Source organism: Pelmatolapia mariae, linkage group LG15, assembly GCF_036321145.2.
Source record: "Pelmatolapia mariae isolate MD_Pm_ZW linkage group LG15, Pm_UMD_F_2, whole genome shotgun sequence".
Classification (NCBI taxonomy): domain Eukaryota; kingdom Metazoa; phylum Chordata; class Actinopteri; order Cichliformes; family Cichlidae; genus Pelmatolapia; species Pelmatolapia mariae.
In genome coordinates, this window is record NC_086240.1 from 6,205,699 (window position 1) to 6,222,281 (window position 16,583).

General features: G+C 42.5%; 3 protein-coding genes across 7 annotated transcripts; 1 reads left to right on the top strand and 2 right to left on the bottom strand.

Moving 5' to 3' along the window:
- Positions 1 to 1,235: 1,235 nt before the first annotated feature.
- Positions 1,236 to 4,678, bottom strand: pigh (phosphatidylinositol glycan anchor biosynthesis, class H). The gene is made up of 4 exons (XM_063495171.1): positions 4,208 to 4,678; positions 2,377 to 2,586; positions 2,179 to 2,262; positions 1,236 to 2,063 (listed from the first exon to the last, which is right to left on the bottom strand). The coding sequence occupies exons 1-4, from the start codon at positions 4,382 to 4,384 to the stop codon at positions 1,989 to 1,991; spliced, it is 546 nt and encodes a 181-aa protein (XP_063351241.1). The 5' UTR covers positions 4,385 to 4,678; the 3' UTR covers positions 1,236 to 1,988.
- Positions 4,679 to 5,138: 460 nt separating this feature from the next.
- On the top strand, positions 5,139 to 11,042 carry zfyve1 (zinc finger, FYVE domain containing 1). Of its 5 annotated transcripts, none has more exons than XM_063495239.1 (13): positions 5,139 to 5,387; positions 5,899 to 6,404; positions 6,493 to 6,736; positions 6,837 to 7,097; positions 7,201 to 7,415; positions 7,509 to 7,615; positions 7,749 to 7,857; positions 7,939 to 8,036; positions 8,194 to 8,311; positions 8,646 to 8,816; positions 9,011 to 9,191; positions 9,305 to 9,418; positions 9,516 to 11,042. In XM_063495239.1, the coding sequence occupies exons 2-13, from the start codon at positions 5,925 to 5,927 to the stop codon at positions 9,746 to 9,748; spliced, it is 2,331 nt and encodes a 776-aa protein (XP_063351309.1). In that variant the 5' UTR covers positions 5,139 to 5,387; positions 5,899 to 5,924; the 3' UTR covers positions 9,749 to 11,042. The 5 variants fall into 5 exon arrangements, with proteins under 5 accessions (XP_063351309.1, XP_063351311.1, XP_063351310.1 ...); XM_063495241.1 differs by having other exon boundaries at positions 5,139 to 5,309; XM_063495240.1 differs by having other exon boundaries at positions 5,139 to 5,304.
- A 112-nt stretch (positions 11,043 to 11,154) lies between these two features.
- On the bottom strand, positions 11,155 to 16,575 carry wdr21 (WD repeat domain 21). The gene is made up of 13 exons (XM_063495244.1): positions 16,060 to 16,575; positions 15,806 to 15,933; positions 15,391 to 15,548; positions 14,905 to 14,987; positions 14,225 to 14,327; positions 13,756 to 13,899; positions 13,503 to 13,552; positions 13,150 to 13,229; positions 12,819 to 12,911; positions 12,634 to 12,731; positions 12,376 to 12,552; positions 12,010 to 12,124; positions 11,155 to 11,916 (listed from the first exon to the last, which is right to left on the bottom strand). The coding sequence occupies exons 1-13, from the start codon at positions 16,152 to 16,154 to the stop codon at positions 11,708 to 11,710; spliced, it is 1,533 nt and encodes a 510-aa protein (XP_063351314.1). The 5' UTR covers positions 16,155 to 16,575; the 3' UTR covers positions 11,155 to 11,707.
- Between the last annotated feature and the right edge of the window lie 8 nt (positions 16,576 to 16,583).

The following is a 16,583-nucleotide window of genomic DNA, read 5'->3' on the forward strand; positions in this document are numbered from 1 at the left end:
TTATTATTTCAGAGTCCCCTGTCTTCATGCTAAGTTAAGCTGCTGCTGATCAGCCTTAAGAGTGGTGCTGTCTCTTCCATGAAGAAAATTATTATGCCTATTGGGAAAAACGTTGAATTATACCTCAAATCTAGTGTTTGGAAAGTGTGGGAATTCTGTTTTAATGTCTCAGAAACAAAAAACACAAATGTGTGCAGGTGTGTGGGTATAAGTGTGTGTGTGTGCGCACAGCAGGAGGTAAAGGGGTTAACGCCCCTCCTCTCCCACTGAAGCACAAGATTCTCACACCCAAAACATTCAGCTGATCTTAAGCATCTGGCATCTGCTTAGATAACAGAGAAATACAGTCTTTATATAAAAAACACATTTGACTGAATTCATACATTACAATACACGAGTGCACAACATCCACAGAAGGGGAGGCACAATCGTCACAGCCCTGCTGCTATCATGGGCAATTAACGGTCCACAGCTCTAGCTCACAGGGTTTTTGCTGTTTCAAATCTTTCCCCTACTTAGGTGGAGGGGGGGGGGGGTGTTCCTCCTGCTTTATGGGGCCTATTTAAAAGCCCCGAGGTGCCACTCCTGGTCACTCCCAGGTTTTCTTCTCGAACTGGCTCCTGGCTGTTTTACACCTCCAGGAGGGACTATTATCCTGTCAAGGGGCTACTTCTCACAGCAGTGTGATGCTTCACCCCGTGAAAATCACACCCTTCTGCTTTTTTTTTTTTTTGGTCTGTACCACATGGAGTTCACACACGGGTCTGACTTGAATTTGCAAAGTCGCCATGAAAAGGCCCTACAAAAATAAGGCCTAAAAAGAGGAAACAGAAGTGAAAGGTGGCGATGACTTGTGAGTGGCCTAGGCGTTAATCTGATAGGCAGTTAGACAATTATTGGTGTATTAACATTTATAATGTAACACTTTAAAAAAAAAAAAATACACACTGTAATAGGTAGACACTTTACTGATGCCACAAGGGTTATTATAGTAATTACAGTGTTACAGCTGCAGGATAAAAAGAATACAATTACTGCAATAATAATATATTGATTGTCATTCAGTTGGTGAGGTAACCTTGAAAAACAGTTCTGAAAACAGGTCTGGTATGCCAACAGTGATATTTCAGACTTCCGTGGTAAACGTGACCTACTGTTCCTAAGAGATGAAGGTGCATGTAGATATGAGGAAGTGAAAATATTTTTAGGAAAAGGGCGTAGATCTTTATTTTACACACACACACACACACACACACACACACACACACACACACACACACACACACACACACACAGAGTCCATCTTATACATATATACAACTGTTGCCTTAAAACTGTGCTGAGGCTTTTGTCTTCTCACAGAGATTACATTCAAAAGCAATTCATGGAAATTAAACAATGAGCCAACAAAGAACAGGACATGGTGTACATTTGAATCACTTGTAAAAACTGATGCGTGGACCCAAAAGTTTGTGAGTAGTGCTGCCCCCTAGTGGTAAAACTAAACAACTAAACACAAACTTTTAAAGATGAGCAAATACTACCAATATCTATGCAATTAATGAATGTTGGTTTGTTATATTCTATGAATTTTTTTTTGGGGGGGGGGGGGGGGGGACAAAAACAAATACACAAAAGAGTGTGCTAATGGTGCCAAAATACACAAACTTGTATAATTTGTGGAATTCTAAGCATATAAAAAAAACTATAAGGTTAAATATTATTTTTATGATCTTACATTACAAGTTACATTTCAAGTTAAAGAATTTGGCTTTTTAGGTTTAAACAAGTAGTCAAGACCAGTGTTTTATTTATTTTAAATTAATCATGTAACACAGTACAACATTATGACACCATTATCCTTGAAAGCAAAACATTAAGAAACGCAATGTATATAAAATACACCTAAGACGTATCAACACAAACAAGGAAGAGGCTAAAAGAAAAACATGGTGAATGACCTCAGGTGTTCCTGTATGACATGTGCTTCATTGGCACTTTGAAAGAACCTCCTGACAGCTTTTGTAGACTTTCACCAAGCAGTTCAGCCTTGGCTTTGAACTCTAAAGGGAAAAAAATAGAGTTAATTAAAAACAGGTTCCTATGAATGACACCACATCAACAGCCCTGTAGGTAATCAAGTAACTAAACAGGCTCTTGAGATATGTTCATCCTCACCTGAAACAATGGCACAACACTTGACACTGCATCGGGCTCTGAGGGGTCCTTCAACAGTACACAAAGGTAGTAGATGATCTGATGCTGAAATAAAAGCATTAGACATTAATCCAATCTTTCGTGGCAAACTGTGGAATAACTACATGAGAAAATGTCAACATGTCACACGAGTACAGAGGCACAGGTTCACCAACGCACCATGTAAATAGCTTCATTGATGACGATATCCTTGATCTTGCTCATCTCAATGAAAGTGGTTATCTCGCGGCCCGAGGCATAGCTGGAGGACACCTGGATGCCTAAGGAACCAATGACGAGAAGGGACTCGTGGTCTACCTTCACAAAGTGGATGTGAAGCATCATGCCAACAAGGGTGACAAGAATAGCGCCAGACAGAACAGCAGTGTTCTGCAAGAGAGGAAAAGTATTAAATTAAAAATAATCATTGTAAGTTAAAATAATATACAACCATCCAAAAGTACCTAATGCTATCAATAGAATGACATTATATACAGAACATCTACATACTGAGTTGGAGAGCTAAACAAAACTTTGAGCGCACTTTTGCATGATGCCAATTTGCAGGATACTAATGGTGTGGCATCCAGTCTATTCTGAGTCCAACAGAAGAGGAAGAGGAAATGCTGATAGAGAGATATCCTAGTGAATGGATCAGCAAACAATGGCCGATGCACCTGAAAAGTGACTTTTATCACCCACTCCCGGAAAGAAACCACGCTCAGTTGGAAAGAACAGAAATGATGTGAAACAAAACAACAGTAAACATCCAACTATCTTTTCATCACTGGAAAAGTCTCAAAGTGTATATATATTTATTCTTACTCTTCCTATATTTATTGTTGTTCTTTTGCACTGAATGGAACTGGAGCCTCGTGGTCTCGTCTCTCTATATGCTGTACTGTATATAGCAGAGATGACAATAAAGTTTACTTTAACTTTGACTTTGAAATGATCACACTGGACGCTCACGTAACAAGCACAGCTTTGAACACAAAGAAAATGCTGCAAAATTACTGCGCTAACTTAAAAAGTGCATCGTCTGGATCTTAGACCGGGCGACTTGATTGAGACTTTCTTGTAAAGTACTGGCCCCTTGTGGTGGGAATTAGTGTTCAATTTTACAAATTCTGATTACAACAAGTATCTTTAAGAAAGAAAGAAAGAAAGAAAGAAAGAAAGAAAGAAAGAAAGAACTGTATTCTGCCTTCTTTTTGCTGCTCCGTTTAGGGGTCACCATAGCAGATCATCTGTCTCTATCAAACCCTATCCCGCCTATGTCACACCAATACTCTTCATGTAAATCCATTAATCTTCTCTATGGTCTTCCTCATTTCCTCCTGCCTGCCAGCTCCATATTCAACATCCTTTATCTGATATATATCTACCTAATGGTGGTGGTGGTTACCACTGTTCTCTTACAGCAAGAGGGTACTGGGTTTAATTCCACCACCCTCCATATGGAGGGGGCCTTACTGTGTGGAGTATGAATGTTTTCCCCATATCAGCGTGGGTCCTCTCCGGGTACTCAGACTTCCTCCCACAGTCCAAAAACATGCAATTAGTTGGGTTAGGTTAATTGGTGATTCTAAATTGCTCAGAGGTGTGAATAGGAGAGCGAGTGGTTGTCTGTCTGTCTGTGTTAGCCCTACGACAGACTGCGGACCTATCCAGCACCCCCTGCGGCACTGAATTGGAAAAGTGGAAACGAATGAATGGATTGATTGATGGATGCATCCAGGTCATGGTAGTCAAGGGAGCTTGGAAATATCACAGTGTCTCTGTAAACATCAGTCTATGGACACTCCTGCCTGACCGTCATCATCGCAAACAAGAAGGGGCTCAGAGCAGATCCCTGATGCAATCCCACTCCACCTTGAAGCCACTTGCGGCTCCTACTGCACACCTCACCACTGTCTCGCTGTCCTCGGAAACTTTGCATCTCAACCCCACAGTGAGAAGGATTTGTCAGTAAATCTGCATCACTTTGGTCTCGCCTTCATCATCTTACCTGGGTGAAGAAGAACACTGCATATGCCAGAAGCCACACGGAGCAGGTGTATACCATCACTTTGCCCATGGACACTTTTGGGGAGCTGATAATGAACTCCCTGCAAAAGCTGGAGTGACTCTGACAGTCCAGAGAGATTGGTTTACCGCTAATGTCAGTGAAGGCTTCGTCTTCCATGACGACTGAACAGCAAAACGAGGTGAATGAGCGTAAAAGACGAGTGATGACCGTTGTATGGTGTCAACACGGTTACCCTGTCAAGTTAGCACCGAGCTAGCATTAGTTGTTAACTGCAAATAGACAGGGTCAGCAGCACATTAAGACAGGCGGTGATAAATTTATAATGATGACGAAAAAAGAAAGCTGCTTAAAGTACTATGCTTTAAATGAATTAAAAGGGAAAAAATAACTAAAGAGTTGAATTAAAGAGTCAACTACAACTGTAGTGGTGCCATAATCCATCCCCACTCATGTGGCTGCACTGTTTTTACACCGGGGTGTCCAGAAAGGGTGGGGGCTCTCGCATACACAAAAGCAAAAGACCGCGAAAAAACTAGTTCATAAAACAACTAAATGTACTTTAATGCATAGAACAACTTGTAAGTGTAACATTTATTATTCTTCGTTTGATATCAACGAGATACGTGTCAGCTTCAGCTTCTGTCTCCGTCGCAGCTTGTGCCTACGGCCCACGCTGGTGTAGAATAAAAGCAGACCCTATAGTCGCTGGAAAAAGCAAAGCATTATGGGCAACGATTGATTTTTCGTCGATATCTCCGCGTCGTCTACTCAAGCTGGTCCACAGCTTTCGTCAAACAGTCTGTAAAAGTCAAATGCGGGGTATACGTTGGTGTATTTGCCACAAACAGGTTACAAACAGCTCGTCTTTAGCAAGCGCTTTTCCATGTCACTTGCAAGGCCTTCGTTTCCCAAAATGCTTTGTGTTTCCGTGACTTTTGACCTCTGGATAAAAACAAGCCGATCAGCTGATGTAAAAGCAGCAACATCTACAGGGGTCTGACACAATAACAGCTTGCTAACTTTGCCCCCCCCCCTCCAGCGTCAGCTCTCCGTGGCATTCGGCGGTATGGTGTTAGGTAGTGTACGTGTCCACTTTTAGACTGTGTCGAGCCAGCAGGTTATTTAACGAGACAGCCGTCGGACTGGTAGCAACTGTTAGGTCAGTCGACTCAAAAGAAGGTTGTTTGTTTCAGGAGTGTCTCTTTGTGTGAATGCTGTTAGCTAATGACTCTTTACTACTGAGTTTCAAGGCCTGTTTTTAGGCATTTTTAATGTATAGAACAGTGTGGGATACTCTCATGTAGAAAGTTAGCGTTTCCAGAACAAGAAAACAGATGCCGGCCAGCTATTGTTAGCTACAGAGCTGTTGTGTCAAAAGGTAAACAAACTAGTCCGAGGTTTGTGTGTTTAATTTTGCTGTTTTAATAAACTGAATATCCCCATTAAAAAGTAAGGAGAGAGAAAAGGGGCATGGGTTGCTATCGTTTTGTTGACAGTACTGCTCATGAGTGAATTTGTTTTTGGTTTTTTTCAGTATTTCAACAAAACATGTTATCTGACATCTGGTTATATAGATTCACAAAACGGTGCCATAACCTTGTGCCCTCTCCTGCAGTGCTTTTGCCGTCCCAATTACCCACAGTAATCCTTTATATTTGTTTTCACACCAGGGGTTTCCTGACCTCACAGGTTTGAGATGAGTGGTCAAGGTCCAGCTGTAAACAAAGGAATGAGCACCATCCTGGTCTGTCAGGAGAGCTATGCATGTGGGGGCTCAGACGAGGCTGTGTTTGAATGCGATGAGTGTGGCAGCTTGCAGTGTGCCCGCTGTGAACTGGAGCTACATCGGCAGGAGCGCATGAGGAATCACGACCGGGTTCGGGTCGCCCCGGGCCACGTTCCTTTCTGTGACTCCTGCAAAGGGGATGGCAGCTGCTCTGGCAGACTCAGAGCGGTGGTCCGCTGCCAGGGCTGTAAGATCAACCTGTGTTTGGATTGCCAAAAACGCACCCATGGGGGAGTCAACAAGAGGAAGCACCCTCTGGTATCTTACCCACCTGCCAAAGCTCCTCAAGAGAACAGTGTCAGTGCTGGGGAGAGTGAAATGGAAATCCTCAAATCCAAACTGGAGAAGGTGCGCAGCTTCCTGCTAGTGGATGAGAAGGAGGAAATGCAGGTAAGCACTTGTTGAGGTACTCGGCGTTTGATGGTGTTTTATTAATGATGTGTTACAACGATTGAGCTGATCTTGTCTGCATTCTCAGTTGAAGGATGAGGATGACTTTGTCAGCAGACTGGGTTGTAGTCCAGATGAGCTCCTCAAGGTGGTCTCCATTTTTGGGAACACTGGTGAGGGAAAATCCTACACCCTGAACCATACGTTCTTTCTTGGGAGAGAAGTGTTCAAGACGTCTCCCACTCAGGAGTCCTGCACTGTGGGTGTTTGGGCAGCTATGGACCCTCTGCATCGGGTTGTAGTCATCGATACAGAGGGACTGCTTGGAGCTGGTATGAAATTATTGATTTACTTAATATTATGAAACAAACGGGGGTAGAAGCAGGCAAGCATTCATGATTCTTTTTTTTTTCTTTTTTTTAAACTCATCAGGGGCTAATCAGGGTCAGAGAACTCGGCTGCTCCTCAAGGTCCTGGCTATCTCTGATGTGGTAATCTACCGGACACACGCTGACCGTCTCCATGACGATCTCTTCAAGTTCCTTGGTGATGCATCAGATGCCTACCTGAAACATTTCACTAGAGAATTAAAGGCAACTACCAATCGCTGTGGTCTTGATGTACCGTTGTCCACCCTGGGCCCCGCGGTGATCATCTTCCATGAGACTGTCCACACCAAGCTACTAGGATCAGGTACATCAAAGAAGTTTGTCTCATCTCAGTTTTTTTCAAAGATAAGCACACAAACCACCGCCTCATTCCTTTGTCTCTATCTGTATGCATACCCCAAATTTAGACACGCCCTCAGAATCTGCTGAGCGCCTTATCCAGGAGCGTTTCAGGAAGCTGGGCTTATTTCCGGAAGCATTCAGCTCCATCCAGTACCGTGGGACTCGAACCTACAACCCTCCCACAGACTTCAGTGGTTTGCTCCGCAGCCTGGAGCAGCAGCTGGACAACAATACGACACGCTCACCACGATCTGCCAGTGTCATCTTCAAGGCCCTGCAGGTAGCTGTGCTTACATTTAACAAAGTATGTTTTGGCATAGCCAATGGAAATGTGTTTATACCTTTCCCATCTCCACCTGGGGCGTTCTTTCAGGCCCTGAGTGAGCGCTTCAGTGGGGAGATTCCAGATGAACATATGACCAGTAACTCCTTCTTTCCAGATGAATACTTTACCTGCTCCAGCATCTGCCTCAGTTGTGGGTATGTGTCCCTGCTTTGCTAAAAAAAATATCAAAAATACTTTAAGTTAGATTTCTACAGCATCATCACTGCCAGTACCTTTTACTTTTACTTATTTATAAAACTTGCTGACTTGCTAAACACCAACTTTCAGGTCAGGCTGTAAGAGGAGCATGAATCACCTAAAGGAAGGTCTTGACCATGAAGCCAAACATCGCTGCCGGTACTCTGCACAGTACGACAACCGCATCTACACATGCAAGGCAAGTACAGACATACATCTACGCCACATTTGAAGTATACCTGCTTGACAAGGTTCTGAGCAACTGTGCTGAACTTCTCAGGCCTGCTACGAAAGGGGAAAGGAAGTCATAGTGGTTCCCAAAACGACGGCCTCGTCTGACTCGCCGTGGTTTGGCTTGGCCATCTACGCTTGGTCAGGGTGAGTCCTGCGAGTATAGAATGATTTTTCATAAATATCTTCATATGTCCCTTTAAAGTTTTAAGGAAAATTGAGCACAGTTGATATAAAAAGTGTGTAGCACCTCTGGAATCTTTCCTTCCTGTGCTGAAACTGAGATGGTTTTGTCTTTTTACAGGTATGTCATTGAGTGTCCCAACTGTTCAGTGATCTACAGAAGCAGGCAGTACTGGTATGGAAACCAGGACCCAGTGGAAACAGTGGTCAGAACAGAAATCCAGCACATCTGGCCTGGGGTAAGGCCACGGTGAATTCACTTAAACCATTGAAATCTAAAAACTCAGTTTTTGTTTGCTTTGACTCATATGAATTTGGCCACTATGAGGTGAGTGGCTTATACTGTATGTAGATATCCAGAAAAGTAATGCTGCATGTTCTCCTGGAGCATGTTGATCTAAGCATAATTAGTCACAAGTCTGAATATAGCAGTGCAAACGCCAGCTGGTAAGGCAGGCATTGTATTTCTGTCAGCACTGTTGTCAGTATTTAGTGATAATTGTGAGGGACGCTTGTATAAACACAACTTCTATGGCGTACTGTAATTATGTGTTTTTACACTGTTCTTTGCAGTCTGATGGCTTTTTGAAAGACAACAACAACGCTGCTCAGAGGTTGTTGGATGGAGTCAAATACATTTCTCAGTCTGTGTCTGAACTCAGCGTCAAGCCTGCCAAAGCGGTCACTTCCTGGCTTACTGACCAGATTGCTCCTGCCTACTGGAAACCCAATTCCCTCATCCTGGTAGGCAACCAATATTTAGCTAACTATATATAAGGAATCACAAGCCCAGAATGTGTAGTTGTGAATGAAACATCACTTGTGTAAGTAAAACATTTTCTTGGTGATAGCCCATCAAGACAATGTAGGTTGACATTTGACATGCTGCACTGTTCCTGTTATGCCGATAAATCGCATTATTTATTATTGTGCCGTAGAAATGTCATAAATGTGGGGAGGAGTTCCAGCCCAACGACACCAAGCACCACTGCCGTGCCTGCGGAGAGGGCTTCTGTGACGCCTGCTCCTCCAAAACCCGGCCGGTCCCTGAGAGGGGCTGGGGTCTTGCGCCTGTTAGGGTCTGCGACGCGTGTTTCCACAACAGAGGAATTCCAACTGGTACGCAAATGAGTCTCTCTGTGGGAATTTAAGAATGCGGTATTGTTTGCCGGGCTGGTTCAGGCGGTTTTAATTTTCACAACATGATATGATTTGATGTGTGCATGTTGTAGAGTTGCTGGACGCTGCGTTGGAGGAGGAGGGAGGCACCCTGATAGCGAGGAAGGTTGGAGAGGCTGTCCAGAACACTTTGGGGGCTGTAGTTGGTGCCATCGATATACCTCTTGGTAAGCATAGGATCTAAAAAAATAATATAGCGAGCAAGAGAAACAACTTTAAAAAAAAAAAAAAAAAAAGAGTGAGAGAAATAAAAATTTTTTCCAGGCCTAGTGAAGGATGCAGCTCGGCCGGCCTACTGGGTGCCAGATCAGGACATCCACTCTTGTTGCGAGTGCCAAAGGGAGTTCTCACCACGTCTCTCCATCCACCACTGTCGCGCCTGTGGGAAGGGCGTGTGCGATGACTGCTCCCAGGAGCGGCGCCCCGTGCCGTCCCGTGGATGGGACCACCCCGTGAGGGTCTGCAACGGCTGCAACCAGAAAACAGGGGAACTCTAGCAGGACTCAGTGGAGCAATTAAAGATGCCAGCGTTTGTGGAAACTGGAATCAGCTACATCTTGAGTCTAACAGGTTTCATTGGGGGTATTTTTGTTTTTCTGGATGCCTCTAGACTGTACAGGTGGGACTCGTTTATTATTTGTTAGTGCTGGCCTCATGTAACATCAGTCCATCGATCGCTTTTCTCTTTAATATGCCTATAATTTACACTGTGAAGACAGGCCAGAGCAAGACTTGAATATTATAAGGACAGGAGAGAAAAACAACAGAGAGATGATCAAAGTGAGTTTTGTACAAGCTTGCTTACAAATGACTTCAGGTAAATTTCCATGTTGCTTTGTAGATCCGTTCAGATTTGTATTCTTGCACACCAATCCCTGCACACCCTCTGTGATATGCTAGTACCATTAGCTCCTTTTGCCTGGTTTGGAGCTACATATTTAAGCCTTTTAAAAAATACAAGTACTGACCTGTTTTTTCTTTTTCATAGCATTTCCAGGTAATCATGTCTTATTAGTTCTAAAAGGGTTTGTGCAGGTGATCTGGATGTAATATTTAGGACCAGCTTTAGATAGAACAAGTCATCAACCACATTGAATTCTGATCCCTTTTTTTGAAATACTGAGGTAGATTACCTCTAATTCACCCCTGCTAGAGCTACTTTTCTTTCTTTTTGGCTTCACAGGGACTATATTAGATCATTATATCGGAAGCCACTGATGTACTGTAGCAGCAAGATGCATTCCAACATATATAATTCGTAATTACTACTTAAATAGTCCCATTGATTCTTTGTGGTTGTTTGTGAATTTGAATGGGCAGATTTAAAAAAAAAACAAAAAAACAAAACAAAACAAGAACACCCTTAATAATGCTGTCCATGTTAACTGTTTGAATTCTACTTAGTATGCACAGTACATATATGGGAAAAATGTTTACTTTAATAGGGAATTTTTTTAATTGCCTCATTTTATTTTTAAATGTCATAACTGCGTATCAGGACAAATCTGACTAAGGTGGGATTCAATGCAACAGAAACTGCTTTATAGAGTGGCTGGATCACAGTAGGGACTTAACATAGTTGAGGTTTCAAACCATGTTTGAGGCTGGCCCCTCAAAACAGAGATCATTAGTAAGAGTAGTCTTTTACTGTCAGCTCAGGCTGCGTCGCTCTTCTTTGTCAGCAACATTCAAGGTTGCTTGTATTTCAACAGGACTGTACAGAGTATCTGACCTGATTACTATTAAATGAAGATGACACTTGATGCATTCAGGCTTTCTAATGAATATCTTGGTATTATGAGATTTGACTGTGTAGGATTTCTTTTTTGTTTGTTTCTTGTTAACGAACTGGAAGAGTTGGTTTGCTTGTGATCAATCAAATAAGCTGAAATAACAGACTTCAACATGAATAATAGATTTATCCTGTCTCAAACAGAGATCAATGACTATAGATATCACATGGAACCAATCAATACCTTGTATTTATGTATGCTCATACATATGTATTAAACAGTGGAATCTTAAGGTGTCTGTGTATGGGTTGAATACAATGCAGTGGGCTAAGGTTTTTAATAAACTTTACTGGGAATCAACAAAGACTATAAAACATGTTGATTTAGTAAACAAACAGTATCATCATTTTCAAATTTCAATCCCAGCACCCTTATTTCCAGTAACAATCAAGGTTAGTTGTGTTTAAAATAAGTGCACTTCTGTAAAAAGAACAGTAAGGAAAACCGAACTGTACCGGTGTGCACATGTGAATGCAGCACTTCCATTTCCTTTTGGCACAAAAACGCAATCATGTGTATGATGAGGCAACTCCCATGAAATTTAAAAGCAGTTCTTTGAGGTCACCACTTCAGTCTAAATTTAGTGTAACTGGTTGTCACACAACGTCTTTACCCAGCCACACTCTCTCAAATACACAGTGATACAGCTGGCCTCAGCACTCCTCATTCCTGGTAGTCAGTGTTGTATGGGAAGTAATAGAGGTCGTGTTTGACAGCCATGAGCAGCCCAGGGAGGCCCCTGCTGCCACCCAGGTTAGATGAAAACACAACACTTGGGATCAAGTCGTTTGCGGCCGGGTGGGGTGATGGGATGGTTCTCAATAGATGACCATCCTTAAGGCTCCATAACCTTGTGTAGCAATCCTGACCCACTGTGGAAAGGATGGTAAACAGTGAAATTGCACGGAAAAAAGGTTTATACCAGTGAGAGTATTGAGTGTTGAGAGTGTTTTATCCTCTCCTACCTGCTAGCAAAAGCCCTTCACACTCATTGACATGGATGGGAAGGTAGGCATGCTCGTTATGATGACCTTTGTACTCCTGCACTGGCTTTGTGCCTCGCACATCCCACAGCTTAATCTGCAAAGAAATTAGAAAACACACAAAGGCTCAACAGAACTATCCTTGAATTATTACCTAATTTCAAATCATTCCTTTCTGATATTTTCTACCACAGTTTGTCAGTATGGCCTGATGGTACTGTGTTTACCAAGTCTTTCCGCATGAGGCTAAAACATAAGTAAAATACCTGTAATTAAGAACCTGAAAGTATTACCTGCTGTTTAAAAAAAAAAAAAAAAAAAAAAAACGAGTCAAGTCAAGAACCTGACCTGGCCCAGCATGTCAGCAGCCAGCAAGTAGTTCTCATCCTGCAGGACGCGTACAGAGGTGATGGCTGATTCTTGATGGAAGCGACTGGCCTTCCAGCTGTGATCTCTGCGGCCGCGCTGTCGGAGGTCGATGCTGAAGATCTCCCCCGATCTGCAACCGTTGAACAGGACAGGAACCTGTGGACGTAAAGGTGTACTTTCTTTTGCTTGGTGTTCTTACAGAGTGCTTCAACAACTTTAAAGTTACAAATGCCTCACCCTAAGGGCAAACTGCTGAGCCAGGACATCACTGCCGACGCCGTACGTCTGTGTTCTGCCTGTCTCTGCATCCTTCACAATCACTCTACGAGACAGGCCTGTCAATACACACATAAACATGATTATTTTAGATGTGTAATTTTCTCCTTTCTATAACGACAAAAATGTTTAGCTGCAGTACTAACCAGTGCTGAACGTCTTGTCAAACTGGGGGTTGAGGCACCAAGCACAAGACCAGGCTGAGGATATCTTAAAGCTGCACAGCATCCCAGGCTGATCTGAAGGAGTACAAGAAGTAAGAGGAGAACGGTGTTGAGGGTAATGGGGAGGTACACAACAACAGCAAAACTGCTTTCAAAACATATTTCAAAATAAAAGTCTTCTAGAATAATAATTCCAAGACTGAAGAAGCTTATTTGAAAAGTATGTTTTACCATACTGCTACCTGGGTCCTTCACAAATGAACTACAGAAAGGCAATGTGACTGCTGCATATTGTGCAAGAACCCTGACAAACCTGGGTTGGAGTTGCTGAAGAGGGAAGCAGGAAGTAAACTCACGCAGCCAGGGGTGTCTGCTACTCCCACCAGACACAGCCTGATAGTTACTTCAGTCAAGGACATACAAGTTTCACCAAAACAGTGAAGAGGTGACACGCTGTGACACAGGTGTGCACTTTATAGAGCTAAAATGTTACCATTTTGATGATAGTCACCAAGTGTATTCTTTTGAAAACAACAGCAGTATGAATCCACAAATAATGCAAATGAAAAGGGCAACTTATAAGTGATCTCTGTTGCCAGGTTAAGCCCTTTATTTGAAGGTTAAGTAAACTAGAGTTAGAGCTCTAATTAAACTGTGGAAGGATACAACACATGAGAATCGGGGTAATTTACCGAAGCCCAGCAGATGGAATTGACCTGAAACATGTTAACCAGATCAGAGTGATTAATATTATTTAAACAGACCAAATGTTTATAGACACATCATAAAAACAGGCTCCAAGATAAATGTGAGTTAATTAATTTTTATTTCCTGCAGTGTACTAAATAGAAACTACAAAAATGCAAACATATTCTTTGTATTCAGAGAGGGTCTTTTATATCCAAAGAAATGCTCCTACCTTCCGATTAGTGAAGTAGAGGTTATCGCACATTTCCACAGACAGAGACCCCTTGCTGCTGCTGCTGAAGTTCATGATGCCATACTTGCAGCCGCCATGAGAGACATCGTTGACTGTGAACACTCGCTCACACGCCGAATCCCCCTGAAAAAGAAACGGCAAAAAGAAACAAAGCGTATGCACATCATCAAGTACAGATAGAGGCCATTTTTAAAGGTAACCTACTGTGTTCATTTCCAGCAATTAAGAAAAAAAAAGGACTCTAACATCAACGTTTAACATTCAAAACAATCTTTTTTGTTGTTTTTTTTTTTTTTTCTAAATCATACACAGGGCCTTGGTGGACCCAAAATCATCCTCTGGATGAAGCAAACTGTTCTTACTCCCTCTCCCTCCCTTGAAACCAACTATAACAAACATTTATTCCATTGAAACATGTGTTTTGCACTGTGTTTGTGTGTGTTCTCACCACTATGAGTCTGAAGTTGTCAGTGTTCGAGATGCTGTTGTCTGTGCTCTGGATCTCTAGTTTGTGGCGTCTCATTCCACTGACCTTCACCTCATGGACGAGCCTGGAGACCAACAGTAAATGGCCTGTATTTGTATAGCGCTTTACTTAGTCCCTAAGGACCCCAAAGCGCTCTACACTACATTCAGTCATTCACCCATTCACACACACAACAGTAACCATAGTAACAGACTAGCACTGTCTGCAGACAATCTACTAACCCAGGATCATTGATACACTTTTCTCTTAGCTTTCTGACAGTGTCTCTGTAGTAATTTATGTATTTATTTAGACAGTTTGCCTGTAGGATAAAAAGAACAAGAAACTTCCTCATATGTATTTCATTACTTTTTGTTTTTCCATTTATTCATATCATTCCCAGTGATGCAGAGTATTTTCTTTGACTGCATTTATGCATGTTTCTCCATCTTTTTATTACCATTTAAAATAACTTGTCTAAACAGATTAGCATCATTATTAGTGGCCAGCAAAGCTCAGAAGAGAAGTCACTCTACACATGCAGAACTGATTAGCGTTAAAGTTTCTCTTTGTTTCCCATAATCCGTTACAGCTGTGGCTAGGACACGAGAAAAACAGTGTTATGTTGAGTTTTGCGTGCCTGCAGGGCTGTGACACAGTACCTGCAATAGGAGTGCTCAGGTAATACACCTAGATGTCGTTTCTGAAGTAGCAGCGAAGTGTTTAGTCCTCTTCTTGGTGCTTTCTGTAAATGACAAGGAAAATGTGTGTACATGTTTACGACCAAGGTTTCTTTCTTTATGACTTCTTAAACATTTATGTCCCGGATTGAAGAAAAGCATATGCTTCTGCTAAGATCAACTGTGATCTCAAGTGTTTTATTCCTACACAGTTTGCAGTTGTGCTCTAATGCTGTACTGTGATGATGTCATTATAGCTGCTGCCATAGCCATAATCCTTTAGTACACTGCATGAGGTTTATGGTAAGCTTTCATCTAGAGGGCATAACTTTAGCATATCAGATGACTGTGTGTGTCTACAGCAACAGGAAAAAGCTTAATGGAATCTTAAAGAATAAATATGATAAAAATGCTAAAAGACAAAGAAGATTAAAAAGATTTGCCCACCACCCTTGACGACAGACTTACTTTTCTTGTTTTTTCATCTTCTGCCAACATCTTGTTCCTCTCCTTCTCTCTTTCTTTTTGTTGTAGCTGCTCTCTGGTTAGTGGGTTACAGTTGTTGTGCCCGGGCAACAGCCGGAAGTAACGGTTTTTCTCTGGGTCAAAATAGAAACCTGGCAGCTCTGGCAGGAGAAAAGGAGGCAAAAATTAGGCTTGTGCATCTTTCATTGCATCTATTTGATTTTCCAAGTGTACAACAGGAATTTTCCTGTCAATATCCTTTTACTTTAAGTGCTCCTGGACAAGACACTGGATGTAAAACTACTGTTTATGTACATATGTGTTTAATTTAAGTGTTGTGCTCTTCTGATGCCTTTAATAATAAGAAATGGGGGCTTCAGAACGCAAACGTGCACTTTCATCGCTGTACGTTACTGACCTGGTGCAGCACTGCTGGCGTTAGAAGAAGACGAGGAAGGCGAGGAAGAAGAGGAATGTGAGGCAGGCTGGTTAGCATGGTGCCTCTGAGATGGTCTGTGTGAGGGCCCTGCATCATCACGTTCATACCTTTGAACAGGAAACACACACAACAATGATACTGACATACTGATCACTGTCATTACAAACACTGTATTCTAGTATGGCACATGCTCCATACTTTAACGTGATATAAGTGTCATTTCACGTAGCTACCACTGCTGTCGGTTTCCTCGGTGCCATCCACGGCGCTGACCAGCACCTTGTCGCGTGTGCGGTCGCTGTCCTTCTCGCCAGTTCCACTTCCTCATTTCTTATGGTTCGGTCTAGAAGTAAAATGGTCCTGACGGCGTGTTGCTTTTCATTCACTTCTCTGTGTTTGGCAGTCCAGGTGTTTACAGGCAGATTACCATCAACACCGTTGGGCTAACGTTAGCTGCACATCTTTCTACACACGTTTTGACACGTTTGCTGGACATTCACCATCGATTAAAGTAAACGACGTATTTATAGGTCGATAAACAAACTTTGAGTTGACACTGTACTGGGTTTATCTTCTTAATAACATGGCACTAACGTGAAAGTAATTAAACCTCACTAGCTAGCTAACTCCCGTGTAGTAACGTCCAGCCACGCCATCCCCGCCTCCACACGTCGTTCATTGGTCCATTGAGAACAATAATGTCTGACGTTCTAGACAGCTATTGGTAAGTTTCTCCGCGAGCTCTCAGGATAACCGT

What these genes read in the sequence shown, in the direction of transcription:
- wdr21 (XM_063495244.1), bottom strand. Translation starts at nt 16,154, where the DNA reads ATGAGGAAGTGGAACTGGCGAGAAGGACAGCGACCGCACACGCGACAA. An exon ending in CGCCAGCAGTGCTGCACCAG is followed by an intron (nt 15,549 to 15,805) that starts GTCAGTAACGTA and finishes TTCTCCTGCCAG; the next exon opens with AGCTGCCAGGTTTCTATTTT. An exon ending in CCTGAGCACTCCTATTGCAG is followed by an intron (nt 14,328 to 14,904) that starts GTACTGTGTCAC and finishes GTTGGTCTCCAG; the next exon opens with GCTCGTCCATGAGGTGAAGG.
- zfyve1 (XM_063495239.1), top strand. Translation starts at nt 5,925, where the DNA reads ATGAGTGGTCAAGGTCCAGCTGTAAACAAAGGAATGAGCACCATCCTG. An exon ending in CACCAAGCTACTAGGATCAG is followed by an intron (nt 7,098 to 7,200) that starts GTACATCAAAGA and finishes CCCCAAATTTAG; the next exon opens with ACACGCCCTCAGAATCTGCT. An exon ending in TCATCTTCAAGGCCCTGCAG is followed by an intron (nt 7,416 to 7,508) that starts GTAGCTGTGCTT and finishes GCGTTCTTTCAG; the next exon opens with GCCCTGAGTGAGCGCTTCAG.
- pigh (XM_063495171.1), bottom strand. Translation starts at nt 4,384, where the DNA reads ATGGAAGACGAAGCCTTCACTGACATTAGCGGTAAACCAATCTCTCTG. An exon ending in CAGTGTTCTTCTTCACCCAG is followed by an intron (nt 2,587 to 4,207) that starts GTAAGATGATGA and finishes CCTCTCTTGCAG; the next exon opens with AACACTGCTGTTCTGTCTGG. An exon ending in GTGTTGTGCCATTGTTTCAG is followed by an intron (nt 2,064 to 2,178) that starts GTGAGGATGAAC and finishes TTTTCCCTTTAG; the next exon opens with AGTTCAAAGCCAAGGCTGAA.